At 39.4% G+C, this 20,213-nt stretch overlaps 1 protein-coding gene across 1 annotated transcript in view; it reads left to right on the forward strand.

Moving 5' to 3' along the window:
• Positions 1–20,213, forward strand: part of HECW1 (HECT, C2 and WW domain containing E3 ubiquitin protein ligase 1) — a 223,173-nt gene that overhangs the window by 35,669 nt on the left and 167,291 nt on the right. The window contains exon 3 of the mRNA XM_058534679.1: positions 10,186–10,280. Within this exon, the coding sequence (XP_058390662.1) occupies positions 10,186–10,280 (95 nt within the window). The remainder of the gene's footprint in view (positions 1–10,185; positions 10,281–20,213) is intronic.

The following is a 20,213-nucleotide window of genomic DNA, read 5'->3' on the forward strand; positions in this document are numbered from 1 at the left end:
CTACTTTTCTTGGGTTTATTTTGTTGTTCTTTTTCTAATTTCTTGAGACGGCTGCTTAGCTCATTGGTGTTTAGCTATCCTCTATGTATGCATTTAAGGCTGTATACTTTCCACTAAGCAGTTTTTGTTTTGCTCTGTTTTGGTAAAATTCAGACTGAAACACAACACACACAAAAGAGCCCACGAATTTAAATGCAGAGCTTATGAATTTTCAGAAGTAAACACATCTATGTACGCAGCACCGCAATCAAGAAGGAGAGCTTGCCTCACATTTTAACCCGTTCTGCTTCTCTTCGTTCCTCCCCGCACATCTGTTTCTGTCTGGGATCATTTTCCTTCTGAAAGGAAAGACCTCCCTTTCAGTGTTTCTTTTAGTGCAGGCCTACTGCTGATAAATCCTGTCAGTTTTGATTTGTCTGAAAACATCGCTACTTCCCTTTTACTTTTGAAGAATGATTTCATGAGGTATATAGAATTCTGGGTTAGCCATTATTTTCTTCAGCACTTAGGAATGTCATTTCCCTATCTCCTGAAAAGTCAGGTGTTGGTCTTTTTGTCATTGCTTTGAAGATAATGTGGTGGTTTTTTTTTTTTTTTTCTGTCTGATGCTTTTAAGACTATTCCTTTTGTCTTTGGATTTCTGCTGTTTAACTGTGATGTACTTAGGCCTGATTTTTGTTTTTATCCTGAAGCTCGATGATAAGCTTTTATCTCCCCCAAAGTCACCTTTGCCCCATTCTTTGGAACTCCACTCATTCCATTGTGTTCCATGTGTCCCTAATTCTTGCCTCTGTGTTTGTCATCCTTTTTTCTCTCTCTTCCTTCAGTCTGGATATTTTCTATCAATCCATCTTCCCGTTCACTAATCCTTTTCTGCTATATCTGATCTACTGCTAACCCCATGTATTGAGTCTTAATTTCAGCTCTTCTGTTTTTCAATAATAAAATCTGCATTTGATTCTTTTCTATTGGTTCTAATTTTCTGGCAAAGTCTACTCTATTTTCTGCATAAGAAATCATAGTTTCTTGGAAGTCGTTGTCTAATGACATCAGTATCATGATCCTATTTCCATTTTCTTTCCTGCTTTTGGTCATTTGCTTCTGTCTTTTACCATACTTGGTAATTTCTATTGATTGCCATAAATTGGGTGTGAAATACTATAGATACTTTAGCAAAGGCTTCTTCCCCCTGAGAGGGTTTGCCCTCTCCTCAGCTAGGCCGTGGAGGTGCTGATGGCCTTGGCCCAATGAAAGGTGAGCTTAATGGAGTGCAGTCCAGTCTTGGTGGGAGTCAGTCTCCCTCCAGCTCGCCTTGTTCCTATGGACCCCTCTCTAGGGCTTTCCAAGGGAGCCAAGAGTTTTCACCAGGGACCCTCCCCTGCCCCTCTCCCTGCCAGGTCTTCTCAGTTTTAAGACAGAAGATTTGGCCTATACTTTTCAGATGTTTTCATGATTTAGAGTTTTAGTCTTTTGCCTTAAAAGCTCAGGATTAAGCAAATGTCTGAGGGGAAACCAGCCAGATACTTGGGGTCTCCCGTCCTGTCCCTTAGGCCCCACAAGGCCACCAGCAGATCTGCTGGTTTCTCTGCCACCAGGGAAAAGGTGCTGTAGGTCGTCAGCTCATCTCACCAGTCTTCTGCCCTGTCTAGAATTTGCAGTCCTTGTTGCTTCCAATCTTCTGCAGTGCCTTAAACATTTTGTTTTAAGACCAGCTTATCTAGTTAGCAGGAAAAGCGTTAATCTGCTACAATTACTCTACCCTGCAGGAAGAGAAAGTCTGTAATTGCCTTTTTGCAAATACTCCACATGCGATGATCCCAGAGATAGGAAACACTATCTAGGGGGTGATAATAACCAGCATAGAAATAGGAAACAAAATACAGCTATTGGATTGTTTTTGAGTTTGGAATTGGCCCTCTGGCGCCTGAAATAAGTGTTTCCCATAAATTAAAGTTCTAGTGTCATTTCACATAATGCTGCATTTTGATCAGTCTCCCACTTTTGCTGTGGTACCATATCTGAAAGCATTGATGGGGATTTATGCTGCTGTGCTAAATAGGAAATTAGTCAAATAATACACAGTTCTTCATATAAAGAAAAGATATGTCAGTTATCACAATCCCTTCAAAAAAGTTGCAATTAACCATTTTTCACTCAAATAATCATAATTTAGCTATTAGAGAAACATAACTTTTCACATGGCAATTTTTATAACTTAGGCAAATATGAAATGCTTGAGGATGCAAACATCTTCTCTGTTTATTCAAAGTTTATGACTTGATTTCTTTTCCATTATTTTCAAATTACCAAGTTAATGTAATCAGTCCATAGTACAGCATTCTAAATCATGGCTGGAAGTGCAAATCCAAGTAAAATGATATCTTCACCAAATTACAAAATTTTGACAAATCAATATGATATTCTGTAATGCAATAAGATTATTTTTTCTGTTAGAGTCATATATTACTTTAATAAGAATTTTACTACAAAAAATATCATTTGAGTACAAAATAAAAATACCATGTTTTCAGAGCTGTTTATAGTAGAACAAGGTTTTTTTGGTACAACTTAATATGGCTTTTAAACTTACATAATTTCTTCGTTTGCATGAGTTCTTGGATACAAAACTGAAACTAAATACAACAGGACAAGCATGTGTAAAAGGTGACTGCCTCATTATGGTGTTGGTCCAAAACCAGGGCCCCCGTACGTGAGAAGCTTTAAAACTACCTTAATGAGATCCAACAGGCAATGTCAGTTTTAAATTAAAATAACTTTTCCAAGGTTAAGTCTTTACAGGTATAGTAGAATCTACAATGTTAGATGCCTTGTCAATAAACACTGATTCCATTTATTCCCCATTTATTAGCAAGCTCTTCACCCTTCCTTTTGTTTTTGTTTTTTTTTTTTGAGGCTAATATAAAAATGCTTATTTTATTTTATTTTTTATTTTTATTTTTTTATTTATCACCCTTCCTTTTGTTTTGATCAAAAGTCACAGCCTTTCTCTAAGCTGCTTATTTCTTAAAACCCATTTAATTCATATTTTTAAATAAAAAACCAAATACAAATGAACATATTGCCATGTAGGATAGACTGGGGGGACCTAAGGCTTTATACCATTAATGTGGATTATTTCCTTGAAAGTACTGCTCTTGTTATTTCTTCCTACTGAAGCTAAATATTCCTCATACTCAAAATTTAATTTATATCTGATTTTTCTATTGCTTTTTGAGCATTTGAAGATACTGTACTTTCCATTACTTCTTCTAGATAACTATTGAGACTTACTCTTTCACAGTGATTGTAGCTTCTTGGCTTAAAATTGCTTTTCCTGGATTTTGAGGATGTGGTTTCCGTTTGTCTCATGTCTTTTTTTTTTAATGAAATATTAGCAGATTTAAGTTCACTATTCTTGCTAAAGAATGTTACTGCATAAATAATTTGATTCTTGTTGCACAAATAAGTGATTTCACAATGGAAGACATTGTGCTTCTGTGCTGATCTATATGGTCTGTCTAATTCATCAGCTCTGATCACACTTTGGTTCGTTAAGATTTGGGAATTTCTACATTGCAGACATTGTAATATGATAGCTAAAGACTTGCTATGAACTTCAGATATTCATGGGCTGGCAACTTGTGCAATGTCTGGACAGCAACAGGAGTAATAATCTTATTCTCAAGGAATGTTTTTATATCGCAGAATTGACGTGGTTGCAGAATGCCATGTTGACAGCTATTTTCTTTCGGCTCTTTGTCTCCATCGTTTCTGTTTATGTTGAGAAGACGTCTGTCGGTCTAATTGTTGCTCCTGTGGAAGTAATCTAGCTCTTTTCTTCATTGGCTGATGAAGTGATTTTTCTCTTCTGTTTTGAAGTTTTACAGTGATGTCTGGCTGCTCTGTTCCTTTTGAATTCATAGAGTTTTATGAATCCATAGCTTGATGTCTTTCAGAACTTTTGGAGAATTTTTAGCCTTAGCGCCGCTCTCTCTCTCTTTTCCTTTTGGATTCCAATTTACACATATTTTAGACCACCGCCTAGTATCCCATATGTTTCTCACTTTTCTTCTATATTTTGCATCCTTTTCTCTACATGCTTCATTCTGGATTCTTTTTTCTGACCCGTGTTCCAGTTCCCTAAATTTTCTCCTATATTTTGTTTAATCTGCTTTAAATCCATGCGTTGAGTATATTTCAAAATTGTAGTTTTTCAGATCCAGAATTTCTGTTTGGTTCTTTTTTATAGACTTCAGTCTTTGCTGATATTTTAAATCTTGTCTTTTACTTCCTTGAATATTTTAAGTATGTGTTCAGTAAAGCTTGTGTCTGATAACTCCAATGTTTGGAAGCTTTATGGGTCGGCTTATAATGCTGGCTTTTTCTCTTGCTATTTTTACATTGCCTTGTCTCTGCATTAATTGAGAACTGGACATTGTAAATGAAAACTTGTAGAAATAATTGAGAATGTTGTTATTTTCCTCCAGAGAGGATTTGCATTTCCTTCTGGGCTATGTCTAGCAATCCAGAATAATCTCAATTGAATTTCAAGACTTGAGATGATTTGAAGGGCCAGGGCTGGTATATTTCTCAATAGCATATCTGTTCCCCTGTTCAGGGTTCCAACTTGAATCACGAAGGATTTACCAGAGTCTTCCTGTTTGGCAGGCCTTGAACTCTTAAGTTTTATCCTCTTAGCCCTGCAAGTCTGTCAAAAGTTCTTTTCACCTTCCCAGCCTCTCACCTGCATGTTTGGAATCAACACAAGCCCGCCTAGGGAAACAGCAATCCCAAATCCTGGGCTCGTCTCTGAGTTTTCTTCTTCTGGATCTTGTCCTCGATATTTTCCCTTGAACGCTAGGTCTCTGATACCTTTAGGCTAGGATTCCAGTTGTAGGGAGAAAAAATTACAAGACCTCTAGTTAAATTTGAATTTAGGATAAACAATGAATATTTTTTTTCATATTCAGTGAATGTTTTTTATTCATATTTAATGAATATTTTTTTATTTATAAGTCTGTCCCATGTAGTAATTGGGACAGACTTATACTAAAAACTTATTCCCTGTTTATCTGAAATGCAGATTTAACTGGGTGTCCTATATTTTATCTGGCAACCCTACTTCAGACAGATTTATTTCCATGTTTTTTGCTTTTCTAGATGTTCTCTGAGGTACCTAGTACATCATTACTGGAAGTGGAAGATCGCTTTTGCTAGCTGGTCAACAATCTTGAGTTATTAAAAATTTTTAAAAGACAAATCACCAAATGAAAAGTTAATGTTTGCTTAAATCCTGGCTGCCATGAACTACATGTATGACCGTGTATGAGCGGCCTTACATTTTGGCCTTGTTTTCTTTAGATGTAAAATAGGAATGATAGATGACATTTGTTGGAGCCTTATTATATGCCAAGCATTGTGCTAAGTGTTTTTTTAAAAAGGTTAATAATAATTACCCGTACTTCATAGGGATTTTGTGAGGATCAGATCTGAAAATAGTATGAATGGTCTGGTGCATATTAAGTGCTAATTAACTGTTAACACCAATTTGTCATAACTTTTAAATTTAGTTGAACATTTGCTTGTGCCAGATCTACTACCATCGTTACGTACTGATGTCTCAAATGCTACATTAGGCCTACTAATCCCTCAAGAGGGCATGGGAAAAACAGCAACAATTTTTTTTGTTTCTTTAAGTGATATTATGTGAAGTGAAACAATCTATGCTTTCTGAATACATGCGCTAAAAAAAAATTATAGTTGCAGACAGACATATTTGTAGAGGTAGAAACTTTAGTTTTATTCCACTTTGTGAATGAGCTGGTCACTCCTGCCCAAATTTGAAAACAAATCATGTGCCAGGGAAAAGTAACCAAAATGTTATAAGGAGATCTATTTCACAGCCGCCATTAACCTATAAGAGTTTAGGATGTAAACGTCTTCCTGGACGGGCAAGAACTACGCCCTCTGGTGAGTGGAGCATGGGCTAGATTTCAACCCCTACTCACTCCTTGGTTGGACACCTTTATGTAGGACATGCCTGAACAACTATACAAGTTAGTTCTGTTGATCACAAATGCTGATCTCACTGGCACCTGCAGGCAGAGTGACTCATATGTGCAACTCATGTGTGTTGACCACCTCATGTATGCTAGGCTTCACACATTCCATTTGTGTGTACAACAACTGTACATGAAACCATATATACAAGGTTGGCAATCGCGTTGCCAATCTACATCAAGACTAAGGCTCAGAGAATCTGTGTAACTCACTCTGTTAATGAGAGGTGAGTCAAGAATTGGACTTACATCTATTCGATCCCACATTTGTCCTCTTTCTTCAGATCACTTTGCCTTCTTAAACTTCTGTTACCACACACATAATTACTAGGAATAAACGAGAAAACTACTATATCAGAGATGCCTTGTGTTCAAACTTTCAGAGGATTTTTGAATTATTGTTATTTTAACCAGAAAAGCAGAGAAAGGTAGAACTACTCTCGGTCTCCTTAGACAAGTATCTGAAATAATAACCAACAACTCTTTAATATTTCTTGGCCTTTGGGCCTTGATACCTTTCTCAGAGAGAGCAGTAATAGCTAAAATGGGGCAATTTCTTTATCTATACTTGAATCTATTCTGAAAGTCATATAATATTAGGCCATAGAAAATGTGTGTTCTCTATGAAGAATTAGGACCCACCAGGACACTTTACCTGCTTCTAAGTTAATAATAAGGCAGTGAAGTCAATCAAATGAAACCAATAGTTCATTAGTCATTTTTCAGCAGGTATTTATGGAGGATCCTTACATTATATGACGCCGGAGATATAAAGATAAATAGTACCCAGTCTCCTTCTCCTGGAAAAACTCAGTGTAGGGTTACCTAAACAGATCAATTTAATGTAACTGTCACCAAAGTCAGAGCAAAGTAGCATGGGATTTTGTGAGATGAAGTGATTTTTAAAAATCCATACAATGAATCATTTATATATTGTATCATTGCATGTGTTTTAACATTTGTGGGTGACCTCCCTTCACACTCCACTCCTAAATAAGAAGCAATTTTAAGTAATTTAGTATCTCTTTCAAGTTTGAATAGGAAATCATTTTAAATTACGGAAGTATTTAGGTTAAATAAAAGGAAGATCCATTAATGATCAAGTTGCTAAATACTGGAACAGGCTATTAAAACACTTGCTTAAGGAGAAAAAGACCTTTGCCAGCGATTTCTCAGAAGAAGATTACCATGCTTTGAAGGTTTCCATGAATTCTTGGCTCAAAATATGCTCTCATCTGCTCACCTATCAGTAGAAGCAATACAAAATTGTATATAATTTCCCTGACCGTTTTTACTCAAAGGCAATGGAATAATTTCCTTTGAAAGGTAAGTGAGTAGTGCCTGTTCAGGTTGCCTGTTTTCTGAGATTTGCTTCCACCCAACTGAGCTTGGCTGATCTCTCTGGCTCCTACAGGCAGATAACTCCTTCTGACCTGCACTGACTCGTACTCGTACTCATAGTGCCGTACGGCAGCACGGCTCACTGCTTTGTTCAGGGTCCCTCCATGACCCCTAACCTATGAGAAATCTGCCTCTCAGGCTGAGACAGTGGTGGGTCTGGGTGTGTAGAGCTAACATGGGGACAGCTGTGAGGGTGTCTTGGAGAATATGCAGCTAGGTTATAAGATTGTCCACCAACGCAAGCGGTTAAGTGCGCGCGCTCCGCTGCGGCGGCCCGGGGTTCGCTGGTTCGGATCCCGGGCGCGCACCGACGCACTGCTTGGTAAGCCATGCTGTGGCGGCGTCCCATATAAAGTGGAGGAAGATGGGCACGGATGTTAGCCCAGGGCCGTCTTCCTCAGCAAAAAAAAAAAAAAAAAGAGGAGGATTGGCGGATGTTAGCTCAGGGCTGATCTCCTCACAAAAAAAAAAAAAAAAAAAGATTGTCCACCAAGAACTTAAAAGGCAATCAGTCAACAGATATGCAGAGTCACTGTAGGGAAAGAGTGACTCAGGAAGGAAACAGAAAGTATCAACACATCTAAGGTAAGAACATGTTCACTAAAAGGTGAGTACCTGGGAGGCCTCGTCCAAGCAGTGGGAATGCTTAGCAACTACAATTCAATGGATAAAAAAGAGTAAATATAAATGGCTCATTAAAATGTAATGAAAAATTAAGTTCAGTCTCACCAGTAATCAAATAAATGAATAAAAATAATAATGTCATACTATTTTAAACTTATTTTTAATCACTGTTTAATGTTAGCAAGTGTTCTATAAGATGGTCAGGGTTACATTTTCTGGTAGTAGTATAAAGTGCCTGTTGGAAAGCAAGTTGGCCACAGGAAGGGAGAATCCTTAAAATATTCATGTCTTCTAAGAAGGAATATTGCAATGTTCATATTTTCTATGTCAAGGAACCTTTTGATATCCATTAGGTTTAGATTTAGCTACAAATAACAGAAACCTCAAAATAGCAATGGCAAACAACATAAATGTTATCTGCAAAGGAGGCTACAAAATGAGTACTGTAGCTGGACCTTACCATCCAAAATAAAATTGAGATTCTGTCATTAAAAAGGAAAGGGAGAATGGGTGTTGGGTAGGTAACTAGCAATTTTTTGCTCCATTATCCTAGGGAGCAAACTTGAACTTAGAAATAATTTTCAAAAAGTCATTCATTTTTAAGGAAAAGCCCAAATTTCCAAAAATAAGGGAATATTTACAAATTACAAATTGATTCAGTGATTCCATAGAACAAGGAATGTTATCTACAAAGTTTTAAATAATATTTGAACATGCTTATTTGATAATGTTTGTTTCAAAATAAATGCATGATTGTATAAAGTTTATACTCTCAAGTATGCAAAAAACGCTCATAGAAGATTTTTATTTTATTTATGCTATTTTTCATTGTCCATATTTTCCATAATGAGCATATTTAAAATGCATGCTAAGAAAATTGTAGACATTATTTTTTAAAATATTACAATTGCAGGGGCTGGCCCAGTCGTGTGGTGGTGAAGTTCACGTGCTCCACTTCGGTGGCCTGGGGTTCACAGGTTCAGATCCCAGGCACGGACCTACACACCGCTCATCAAGCCATGCTGTGGCGGCATCCCACGTACAAAATAGAGGAGGATGGGCACAGATGTTAGGTCAGGGCCAATCTTCCTCACCGAAAAATATATATATATATATATAATTGCAGACAAATTCCCAGATTTGAGAAACAGGATCTCAAATTGGAGATTCCTCGTGTTGTTCCAAATGAAATTAATATAAGGAACTAGGAAATAGCATGGTAAATTTTTCAAATTTAAAGAAAAAAAATCCTATAAACAGTAAATTGGGAAAAGCAGGTCACCTTTAAATGAACTAAACTCAGGCTGGCCACAGATTTTGTCCTCTACAGAATGAAATGCCAGAAAGTAATGGAGTCACAGCATTTTCCTCTAGTCACCATCATCATCGCTAACATTTACTGAGCACCTAGTTGAACTCTGAGAACTTTTATTTGCTTATCCAGCATCTTATGAGGTAGGTTATTATTGTTAGTTCTGTTTTACAAGGAACATGGGGGAAGGGAGGTTAAGTGACTTGCTCAGTGTCTCACAGATTGTCAATCATGGAGCTGAAATTCAGACCCAGGCAGTGTCATCCCCCAAGGCCATATCTTTTCTGCTTACGTCTATAGAACTTTGAAGAAAAACAAATTGTCATGCAGAGAGGTTATCATTGATATGTACCAGAGTTTAGAAAATATGCCTCCCATCCATGTATTTCAATAACTTCTCAAAGTCTTCCTCCAAATTTCCAAGATACTAATCACAATAAATTAAATTACAGAAAAAACAAACTTGTAGTAGGCATCAAACCACCTAAAATCTTAGAACTAAGGGTCTACAAGCAATAACCTCTAATGGGATGGGATGGATGCTGAGAAGTCTCAAGAATGGATTTAACTTAGGTACAAAAATGCTAAGGCCAAAAGAAATCTTGACACATTTTTAGAAAGAAGTCAGACTTGTCCACGAGGCCACACGCTGCACCAGCATTGTCAGGGTGGCCTGCCTGGCTCAGGGGAGGAATTAGGTTGCAGTTCCTGGGGTGTCGTCTCTGACCATGGCTGCCTCTTCCTGGCTTATATCCTACTTCTCAGTCCCATTTTATTTTTGTCTTTCAGCTGAAACGAAGATCTGTTTCAAATACTACCACGGAGTGAGTGGAGCCCTGCGAGCTACCACCCCCAGTGTCACGGTCAAGAACTCAGCGGCTCCCGTGAGTCCCGTTTCTTCCCCTTTGGTCAGACCTAACTCTGGTGCTCCTTTACTTTCCCGTTTTGTTCTTATGTTTTAGTGTGTGTGTGTGTGTGTGTGTGTGTGTGTGTGTGTGTACACACATATGGAGATATATTGATACATTATGAATAGGCAGATAGACAGACAGACAGAAACACATCTCACAATACTAAAAAGGAATAAGATCCGAAGGCAAATTTATTAAACGCATACCACTTTTTATTAGAGCAATGTTAAGCTTCAATAGATAGCCAGATGTTTCTAATAGACTTATGCTTAATAGCAGTGAATAATAAGTCTTTCATTGGTACACATTTTTTTTGATTCCTTGGTTTTAAATATTCATATTTTCATATGTTTTAATTTCTTTTTAGGCTTATAAATAAATTTCTGGAATAGAGTTTACAGTCTTAGACTGATTTTAGTCATAGAATTATAAACTGATAGGCCTAGAGCAGACTAAAATCTCTGCTCCTTTTTTTCTTTATATAAATGTGGAAACTGTACCCAAAGAGCTTAAGTCATGTCCTTAAGGTCACACAGTTTTCTAGTTACAGATCGGGGATTGAAATCACATCCTTTGTTCCCTGCTTTGTGGCTTTGCTTGGTGCTATGGTCACAGATGCCATCTTTTCCTCAATTACAGTCTAGTTTTTTATCTTTGTGGTGCTTCTTACCTTAGTTCTCAGTCCACCTGGTTAGTCTAGCTGAAATCTACTTACAAATGGCGTTCCTTTTCCTTTTCTCATAAATTAAAAATTACTGACTGGGAGAGGCCGAACAAAAATAGCAAGGACTCTGTCATGCTAGTGTAAGTAAAAAACATATTTTTTCTATATTAAAAAAGAGAGAGAGAGAAAGTACTTGAAAGGAAATATGAATGATTCGGAAAGTACTTTGGTTCTAAAGGTACCATTTTGCTGTTTCATGATCAGTTCTTCAGTGCGCTCAAGATGGGCAGTTGAGTCCGTGGTGATAGCAGTCAGCTCAGCAGGCTTCAGGGCCGGAGGCGAGTCTGCCTCCATCCTGAGAGGTGGGGCAGAACTGGACATTGGTCCAGGGTGGTAGGGGGACAGGGCTTACAGTGAGGGGACACAGCGAGAGGCAGGGAGAAGAGAGGGAGAGACCATCTGCACTTTAGACTGGCTGCACCATTTTTCTCTACACTGGCCAGGCAGGTTGGAAGATGATGTCTGTCATTTTACTGGGTGGGACAGGAATGTATGTGTGGGAGTCTGGGGAAGTATCCCCCTCTTCCAGGCCCATTTGTATGGGCCATCCTCAAAAGAGGTACCTGGAAGAGCCAAAGAGATCCTGACGTGTTGCCAATTATTAAGGCAGGAGTGTCAGCTAAATAGAGGCAGCGAAGCTGGAGTTGAGGCTGAACTGAACCAGTGGACAAAGCAGGAAGGTGTTGAACACAGAACAGAGGAGGAAGGAGGCTGGAAGGGGAGTGGAGCTGATTCAGGAAAAGCCTTCCAGATGCAGGTGTGGCTGGCTCCGCCACAGCACGGCAAGTCATGTGATGAGCCGGTTTCTTGCCAGACGCATCGATCCCTCAGCAAGGATGGGCCTTGTCCAGTGATGGGACTGGGCTGTTGGCTCAAGCTGGAACGGAAGAGAAGAGTTCCTCACTTTCTTCTGCTCAGGACTGATATTGTGAGTGTGGCCTGCCCTGGAATCAGGTGAATTCTCCTCTTCAGGTAAGCTCTTTTTGGAGAAAGCTCTCTGGAGCATTTGGCTTCTCTGAACTCAGCCTACTGGGGACTCCAGATGTAACCTGCTTCTCAGAACAATGCAAAATGCGACATACATCATCACAGAGGCACACGATGTAAGCCCAAAAGAAAGCAAGATGCCAGCTGCCCATAAAACTGCCTAGAACTGCACTGTAGCCAAGCCCTCTGAAGCAGGGTACACTGTCAACAAACTTATGTTTCCCTCGGGCTGCCGACACCAGAAACGAGGGCTTATGTCTGAGAAGAGGAAGCACCATATGAAGTGATTCACTCATGTAATTTGACAGGAAGGTTCAGGAGATTACACTGATTCTGTGTCAGCCTGACCCCCTCTTTATTACTCCATGTGTGCTTGTACCTAATACGCAGACATCTTGAAATACTTTGACATGTTGTGTTGTCCTGGTTATCATCTTCATAATGACTTTCTCGTGTAAATCAGTAGACACTTGGGTTGGTGCTTTAATATACGTTCCACAGACAACTTTTGTTTCTCTTCTTAATCCCGACATGTGTGAGAGCCCGATCATGAAGCCCGTGTGACACCAGAGGCAGAGAGTAATCCTCCTGCTGCCTCGTGGGAGAGGAACACTTGGAGACCTGTGGCAGAAGGGAGCACACGTTTTCCTGCAGGACAGTATTTTAATGTGCAGCTGGGTTTTACCATACAGTCATGTGTCGCTTAACGATGGGGACACGTTATGAGAGATGGGTCATTGGTGGATTTCGTCGTTGTGCGAACATCGCACTCACACAAACCTTGATGGCACAGCCTACTTACACACCTAGGCTATGTGGTGCTAATCTTATGGGACCACCGTCGTCCATGCGGTCCATCGTGGACGGAAAAGTTGTCATGCAGCACATGACTGTTGGTAAACTGTTAGTGGCCCTTATGGCTCTATACCATGGTGCACTTTTCAAAGGAACTTCACTTGCATTGTTCTAGTTGATTCACAGCACATCTGTGAGAGGCGAGAAGTATCATTTTGGTTAAGTGACCATTTGGCTGCATAGCAATGGAGCTGAATCAAACCCAGCTTATACTTTTTGCAACTCAGTTCAGTTACTAGTATAATCTAGCAAGCTTCTGGGTTAAATAAGCCTTTGCAGTTGGTCTGGGGACTTAAGCACACTGTTTCTAAGGGGAAGTGCTATTCCAGTTTCCAAAATTAATTTGTTAATAAACTTTGAGTATCTGTTTTTAAATCAAGGATTGCTGGTGCTGCCCCAATCTCTTATGAAGACATGGTTGTCTGTGGCCATTATGTCATGTCCCAAAAGTCACTGAGTTAGTTTGTGACAATATACAAAAACCGTAATTCTTTGAAAAGGAGGGGGATGTCAGATGCTCCTTGAGTATAATCAGCACTAATGCTTTGCGCATGGTGGGTTCTCAGTGTGTGTTAGTTCTTTTTCTCACTTCTTCATCCCCTTATCCTTTGTCTTTGTCCTACTGATGTCTGTTGAGGCCCCTGTTATGAAAAGAGGTGGTCATCTGTCCTTCTCTTTCCAGGGCTCTCATTTATTTATTAGTCCTAACTGTATATCAGAAACTATGGTGGGTAAGGGTTATGGATATTTATGAAATAGAAGCTCTGTCATTGAGAATTCACAGTTACTCTAAGTGATAATACATCTGAAATGTCTGGTACTGGAGTGTGACGACCCATTGTGCTGGTGTGTAAGGAGCAGGAGGAGGGACCTCAGCGCTGGGAAGGCTTTCAGAGGGGATGGTCTATAGGGTGAGGCAGGCAGTGTGAATAGGACTTTGCCAGGCCTGGTGGGGAAGGAAACTTACATTGTGTTAGGTCTAAAGAACATCTGACTTATTTCATTTTCTCCATGTATCGCCCTGTGCTTTGTTTGTATCTTACTGGGAGCACTAAGCATATGTTCTATATTGTTCTTCTATTTTCCATAGAAAATCATTTTCAAAAGTAAGGTCTTTCTTTTAGTATTTTTGCCCATGCTACCTTCCCTGTGTGCACTGCAGTCTCTCTTAATAAGCCCCATGATAGTTTTTTTCTCTCCCCATTTATACATCAAAGGACAGAAATCTATGCATACCTAAAATTTGCCTAATGACAGGGAAGGTAAATTGTCCTTAGCTCACCACACTATCCACTGTGAACTTTCAGGCCTCTCCCTGCAGGCCTATGCCTCGACAGTAGGTTTTTACATCCGCCTGTCCCTCTTTGTGGGACTGAGCAGGCATCTTCTGGTATGGTGGGCGTCTTCTGACAGGGTAAGAGCACTCCCTCTGCCTGCTGGGTTCTCCTCCAGTGCGGGAGATTCAGACACACCTGTAACTGTTCTCGGTATGTGTTCACAGTCCTGAGCACACCACTCCCCACGCTAGTTTCCAAGACTTTCCCTGAGGAGGGTTCCCTTCACAGCACAGTGGCCACCATGTGTTTCCCTCATCCCCAGCAGTCTGAGGCCTGGGGACTGTAGCCTCTGGCTACAGAAAATAGGTAGCTGTTGGAGGAATAACTCTGGCAGGCTCAGGAGGCAGGGCCCAGGGAGCTGGGGAAGGGCCACCAGAGTGAGGGGCAGGCAGAGGATGTTACGTTCCTACTTTCTTTGGGGCCTAGTGTTGAGGGGTCCCCCTGATTAGGAGCCAATGTGTAGTCCAAGAATGTATTTCTTTCTCTGTCTTCATCAACATTAAAATTTGTGGAAATTCCTTCAAGGATTTTATTATTCTGGATTGTTCTTATCCTTACTTCACATTACTATTGTGTCTATCTATCTATCTATCTATCTATTTACATATCCTGTGCTTCTAGCTTTTTCAATGAGAAATTGGAAGTGAAGGTATCAGGTTCTGCTCCTTCTTCCAGCACTTTAATGCAGTGTCTCTGCAGCCAAGCTTTTGATAATAATTGAACAGCATAAAGTTCAAAGTAAAGTTCTTTGCCAAAACTTGAAATATCTTTTCGTAAGTTCATGTTCACAAATTCATTTGCTTTGTCAGACCCCTAAGCAGAGATAGAGTTGACATTCTCCTAAAAAAAAAAAAAAAAATAGCAACTCAATAGGACATTTCCCTAGGAATATAGCCTAAATTCATACTCTAAGGTGAGATCAGGTCAAGATTTTCCTCCACAAATAGTCTGAGTCTACTGCACTGGACAAACAGGTGATCAGTATCCCCTCAGCTCTGAATTGTTAAGCTTGGCTATAGTAATATTTGTCTTGGGAATTTTAAAAGCAGATCTTTTCAAAAAATATTTTAAGTCATAATAAAGCAACTGTCGACACAAAATAACCAATAACCATCCTATAGATAAGAGAGATAAGGTGAATTTTACTTGGGCCAATGTGAGGATTATAACCCAGATGGCCTTTTCCAGAAAGGAAGAGAGCATTCCAGAGAAGCATGGTTTTCAACATGACCCTGACGTCTGGAAAGGGACCCTGCATTACCAATAGGGTGTTACCAATAGGGCGTAGGAGAGGAAGTAGGCATTCTTATCTTAAAAGAGTGCATTCTTTACTTTAGTGGTTAAAGCAGATGTATGTTTGATAGGCCGTAAGTCAGGCTTCTTTAGTTCAAGCCAAATCAGTTTGGAACCAGAAGGTACCCCATATATCTCAATATGTGAAAATCTCTTGTCACAACCATGGAATGGCTACTTTAAAGTTATGAAACCTCCTGGAAAATATTCCAACCAATTAGTTGCAAAATTAATTCACAGGTAACTGACTGATATGACCAGCTATCTAGAATTGTTAGGCACAAGCCAATGAATTTGGAAAGCACCTTGGTTTCATAATAAATGATCTTGTGCCCATGTGTTTGGCAGAGATTAAGTGGCAAGACCAGTTGCTGATTGAAGCCACTCTTGATAAGCATCGATTGTAGTGTATCATCACTTTTGGGGTGAAGGTCTCCCAGTTTATGAAAGGACCCTCTCATCCTGTGTGTCCACATGGAGTCTCATCTTCACCCCAAAATGAATCAAGGAGTATCCAGAAAATTAATGGAAGAGTAGAAAGTGTATCTTCTCTTTTTAACTGGGGTGGCCTGTACTGCTCTAGTGAGATGGGGCCCCAGCACTGAGAGGCTCAAGAGACTGGGCACTGGGGTTCACAGGCCCCCAGTCAGAGGCGGCCTTGAACAAACCTTGGGATAGCAGCCTTTCCCAAGGGCCTATTTTCTCATAATTTTAGTTTTTTAATGAGTTGTGCTATGTAAAGAATTGCTTCTACACAATTAAAGAGGGACTTGGGGAAAGTTCAGAGCCATTTTCCTTAAATCGTAAGAAAACAGGGCCTTTGAAGGATTTAGTCAGAATTGAGCCTGTTATGATCTCACCAGATTCATGCCCTGCAATCATATTTTTAAATCTGCCCTCATTCCTGTGCTGATTCTAGAAACCTGGCCCCATGATGTTTCAGGAAGATGACCAGGTTTATTTTATGACTAGGATTTTATAATAGCCATGGGAGCCTTTTTTTTTTTTTTTTCTGTGAGGAAGATCAGCCCTGAGCTAACATCCATGCTAATCCTCCTCTTTTTGCTGAGGAAGACTGGCTCTGAGCTAACGTCTATTGCCAATCCTCCTCCTTTCTTTTTCCCTTTTTCTCCCCAAAGCCCCTGTAGATAGTTGTATGTCATAGTTGCACATCCTTCTAGTTGCTGTATGTGGGACACCGCCTCAGCATGGCCGGACAAGCGGTGCGTCGGTGCGCACCTGGGATCTGAACCCCGGGCCGCCAGCAGCGGAGCGCGCGCACTTAATGGCTATGCCACGGGGCCGGCCCCCCATAGGAACCTTATTGTGAACTAATTCTGTTTTGCCTCTTGCCTCATTAACATGTTCATAGTTTAGTTTTGCAGTATGTCCTCAGTACTTAGCAAACCAGACACTAAAAAGGAACTTCATCCACAGTCCTATAATGAGACAAAAGTCTCTGACTCAGTCCCTAAAATTCTGAAAATCAGTTTCTAAATGAAATAATCCCAGTTACCCTAGGAAAGCAAAAGTCTGAAGTAATTATACAGTACAGTATTCTAATTTTTCATTTCTTTCCTTCATATATATTTCTGTTAGCCTTCCTTAGGGGAGAATTTAAGAAAACATTTTGATTTGTAGAAACTATGAATCAAATGCTACAGATAAAATGTAATAAATGTAAATTGAATTCTTGAGCTAAAATTGCACACATGATTGATTTACATGCTAAGGATCAGTGTTGCTCAGACATTTACTAATGAGCTTTAGAATTATTTTGTAAGAGAGTATTTTACAAGATCTCCTGACTATTGTGACTTTAAATTCTGTCTCCGTTCCACAAAGTCAAGGGTGGAATGGGAAAGGAGTTTCTAAGGGGGGTCGAGAGAATTTGATGGCTAGATATTCACATAACAAGTCATTTCTTCTAGCTGAGAACCCACAGCCACATTTTGTCTCACTCCTAATCTAGCAAATTGTTTCAGGGCGCTTAGAGCCTCTTGTCTCTAATCCTCTTTCCCCAGAACCCACTCCCACCTACTTAGCACCCACCTCCCCCCACCAAGACATGCAGTACTCTGATCCCCCAACCTTGGAAGTTTCCTCAGAACATAGTTAATTTTACATCTTTGTAAAGCTTGTGAAGCCGATGTAAAGCCTGTGGCTTCAATAATTCATTTATTTACTCAGGAAATATTCATGAGTGAGCGCCTCTCTGCTGACCACTAGGCACATAAAACTGAGCAAGATAAATCCCCATCCTCGTGAAGCCACCTGCCTGGGGTGGGAATAAGTGAGCAGTGGGGAGACAGACGAGAAAACAGGTGGTAACAAAGGACTGTTCTAAGTGCTGTGGGAGTGGACACGTTGGGCACTTTGAGAGGACCAAGGATGGGCAGGCCCAGAACATGAAGCAGCTTTCTTGATGGAGTAGAACCAAGTCATGTGCACACCATATCTAGGATTCCCATCAAGCCCTTTATTTTTTCTATGCTAATTTAACCCAGAGCGTAAGGACGTGTTACTCACACGTGCCTCTTCAGCAAGAGTACTTTGATGTTTTGATTAGACTAAAGTAGGGAGACATTTAGACATTTGTATTTTGGTTAACACATCAGGTGTACTTGTTCTTCTAGAAGAGAGAAAAGAGGAAGGGAAGTCAAAGCCACATCTGGCATCATTTCTTAGAGAACTTACCCAGGCCCTGCCCACGATCACACCTCAAGGGACCCCAGAAGTTTGGATTCCATCCTGGCGCAACATTAAGAAATTTGTTCAGTTTTAGGAGAAGAGGTTTAGAGCTCACTCTAAAGTGGCATTTGGGGGTCTTCAGTCTGGAGGTGTTGTTTCCTGATAAGGTTTCCCACCAGCCTTGTTTCAGCTACCTTAGTATAGGGGTGGTTTACATCCTTCCTTTCTAGGGTATAGGAAGCAAAACACCAAATCACATTCTGTGATCACCAGTGGTTAGTTCTAAGCCTTCCCTTCAAGTTTGATTTTATATAGAAACCACATTAGAAAAAAATCAGAGGCAAATCACTAATAGAAAGTGGAAATCCTCTCTATACTTTTAAAAGCCACATTCTTAAATGGGTTTTGGGATATCTATGAAGCCCTGATGTTATGTGGTTGTGTTTGTGCATGTTCCTGGGGAGTGGGTCCAAGGCATTCATCAGATTCACAGGGTTCATGGTCCCAGAAAGCTTATGGGCCACTGTTACAGGAAACACCAATGTCACTCTTTGCTGATATGGAGACCTAATTTCTCAGGCTTTGTACTGTTAAAAGTCTACCTTTGCCTTTGTTGGAGTAAACACCCCAGTCTTTAGTAATTCTGTATAAAGCCAGGAATGTTCTTAGTGAAAGGAAACAGGTAGTAAATACCTAGGTAGTAAATACCTAGGTAAGAGATCCAGACCTAGAAAAGAGATGAATCTTGACATAAATATATCCAATCAACCAGATACAGGAGGGCATGAAAATTAAATGAAGGCCTCTTAAATGGAAGGTTTTTTATTCTTTTTCTGCAGCAGGATACAAATGTTAACTTCTCAAGGATTAGAGGCAAGGAGCTGCCACAGAGTAGAGAAATCAAAAAATGTTTGTTTTCCCTAAAACAAAGCAAAATGGATGAATTCATAGGTGAAGTCTTTCAAATGATTGAGGTATAGATAAATCTGATAGGATTTAAACTTTCTAGAGCAAAAGGAAAGAGAAAAAGCTTCCAAAATTATTTTCCTTAGCCATCATCACGTAGATAACCTGATTATATTATCCAAAATAATTTATTGAAACTATTAGAAATTATAAATTATTTCTAATGTGTAGGAATCAATAACTCTACTATAAGCAAAGAAAAATCAATTAGAAAACAAAATGGGAAAGAAGGCTTCAATTTTAATATTAGCCAAAAAAACAAATATCTTCAAGGACCAGGATCTTGAAATGATATCTGCACTCCCCTGTTCATTGCAGCATTATTCACAATAGCCAAGATATAGAAATAACCTAAGTGTCCATCAAGGGATGAATGGATAAAGATATAGTATGTACACACACACACACACACACACACACACACACAATGTAATATTATTCAGCCATGAGAAAGAAGGAAATCCTGCCATTTGGGACAACATAGATGGACGTTGAGGGCATTATGCTCGCTGAAATAAGTCAATAAGACAAATACTGTATGATCTCACTTATATGTAGAATCTAAAAAAGCTGAACTCACACAAAGTTATATGTCAATTGTATCTCAATAAAGCTGGAAAAAAATGTGCAGGACCAATATAGTGAAAACTTTAAAACTATTGAAAGATATAGAAGATTTTAATATATTCAAAGATAAACTGTGTCCCTATTTCAGAAAGAAACTCAGTATTTATATAAATTCTCCCTAAATTAATTTATAAATTCAACACAACTGTAATTAAAATACAAGTAGAATGCTTTTGACAGCAGAGTAACTCTAGGTTTATCAGAACCAACATGTGAGAAAAGCCAGAATGTTTTTGGGAAATGAGAATAATAAAGGAAGACTAGCTTGCCAGGAAGCTATAATAATTAAAATAAAAACTAAAATAATTGAAATTAAAATATTAAAATAGACTAGCTATGAAGCTATAATAATTAAAATAGTTGGAGAAGAAATAGACTAATAGAACAATAGAAAAGTAGAGAGTCAGGAAATAGACCCCAGTATGT

This window comes from Diceros bicornis, chromosome 41, assembly GCF_020826845.1.
Source record: "Diceros bicornis minor isolate mBicDic1 chromosome 41, mDicBic1.mat.cur, whole genome shotgun sequence".
Classification (NCBI taxonomy): domain Eukaryota; kingdom Metazoa; phylum Chordata; class Mammalia; order Perissodactyla; family Rhinocerotidae; genus Diceros; species Diceros bicornis.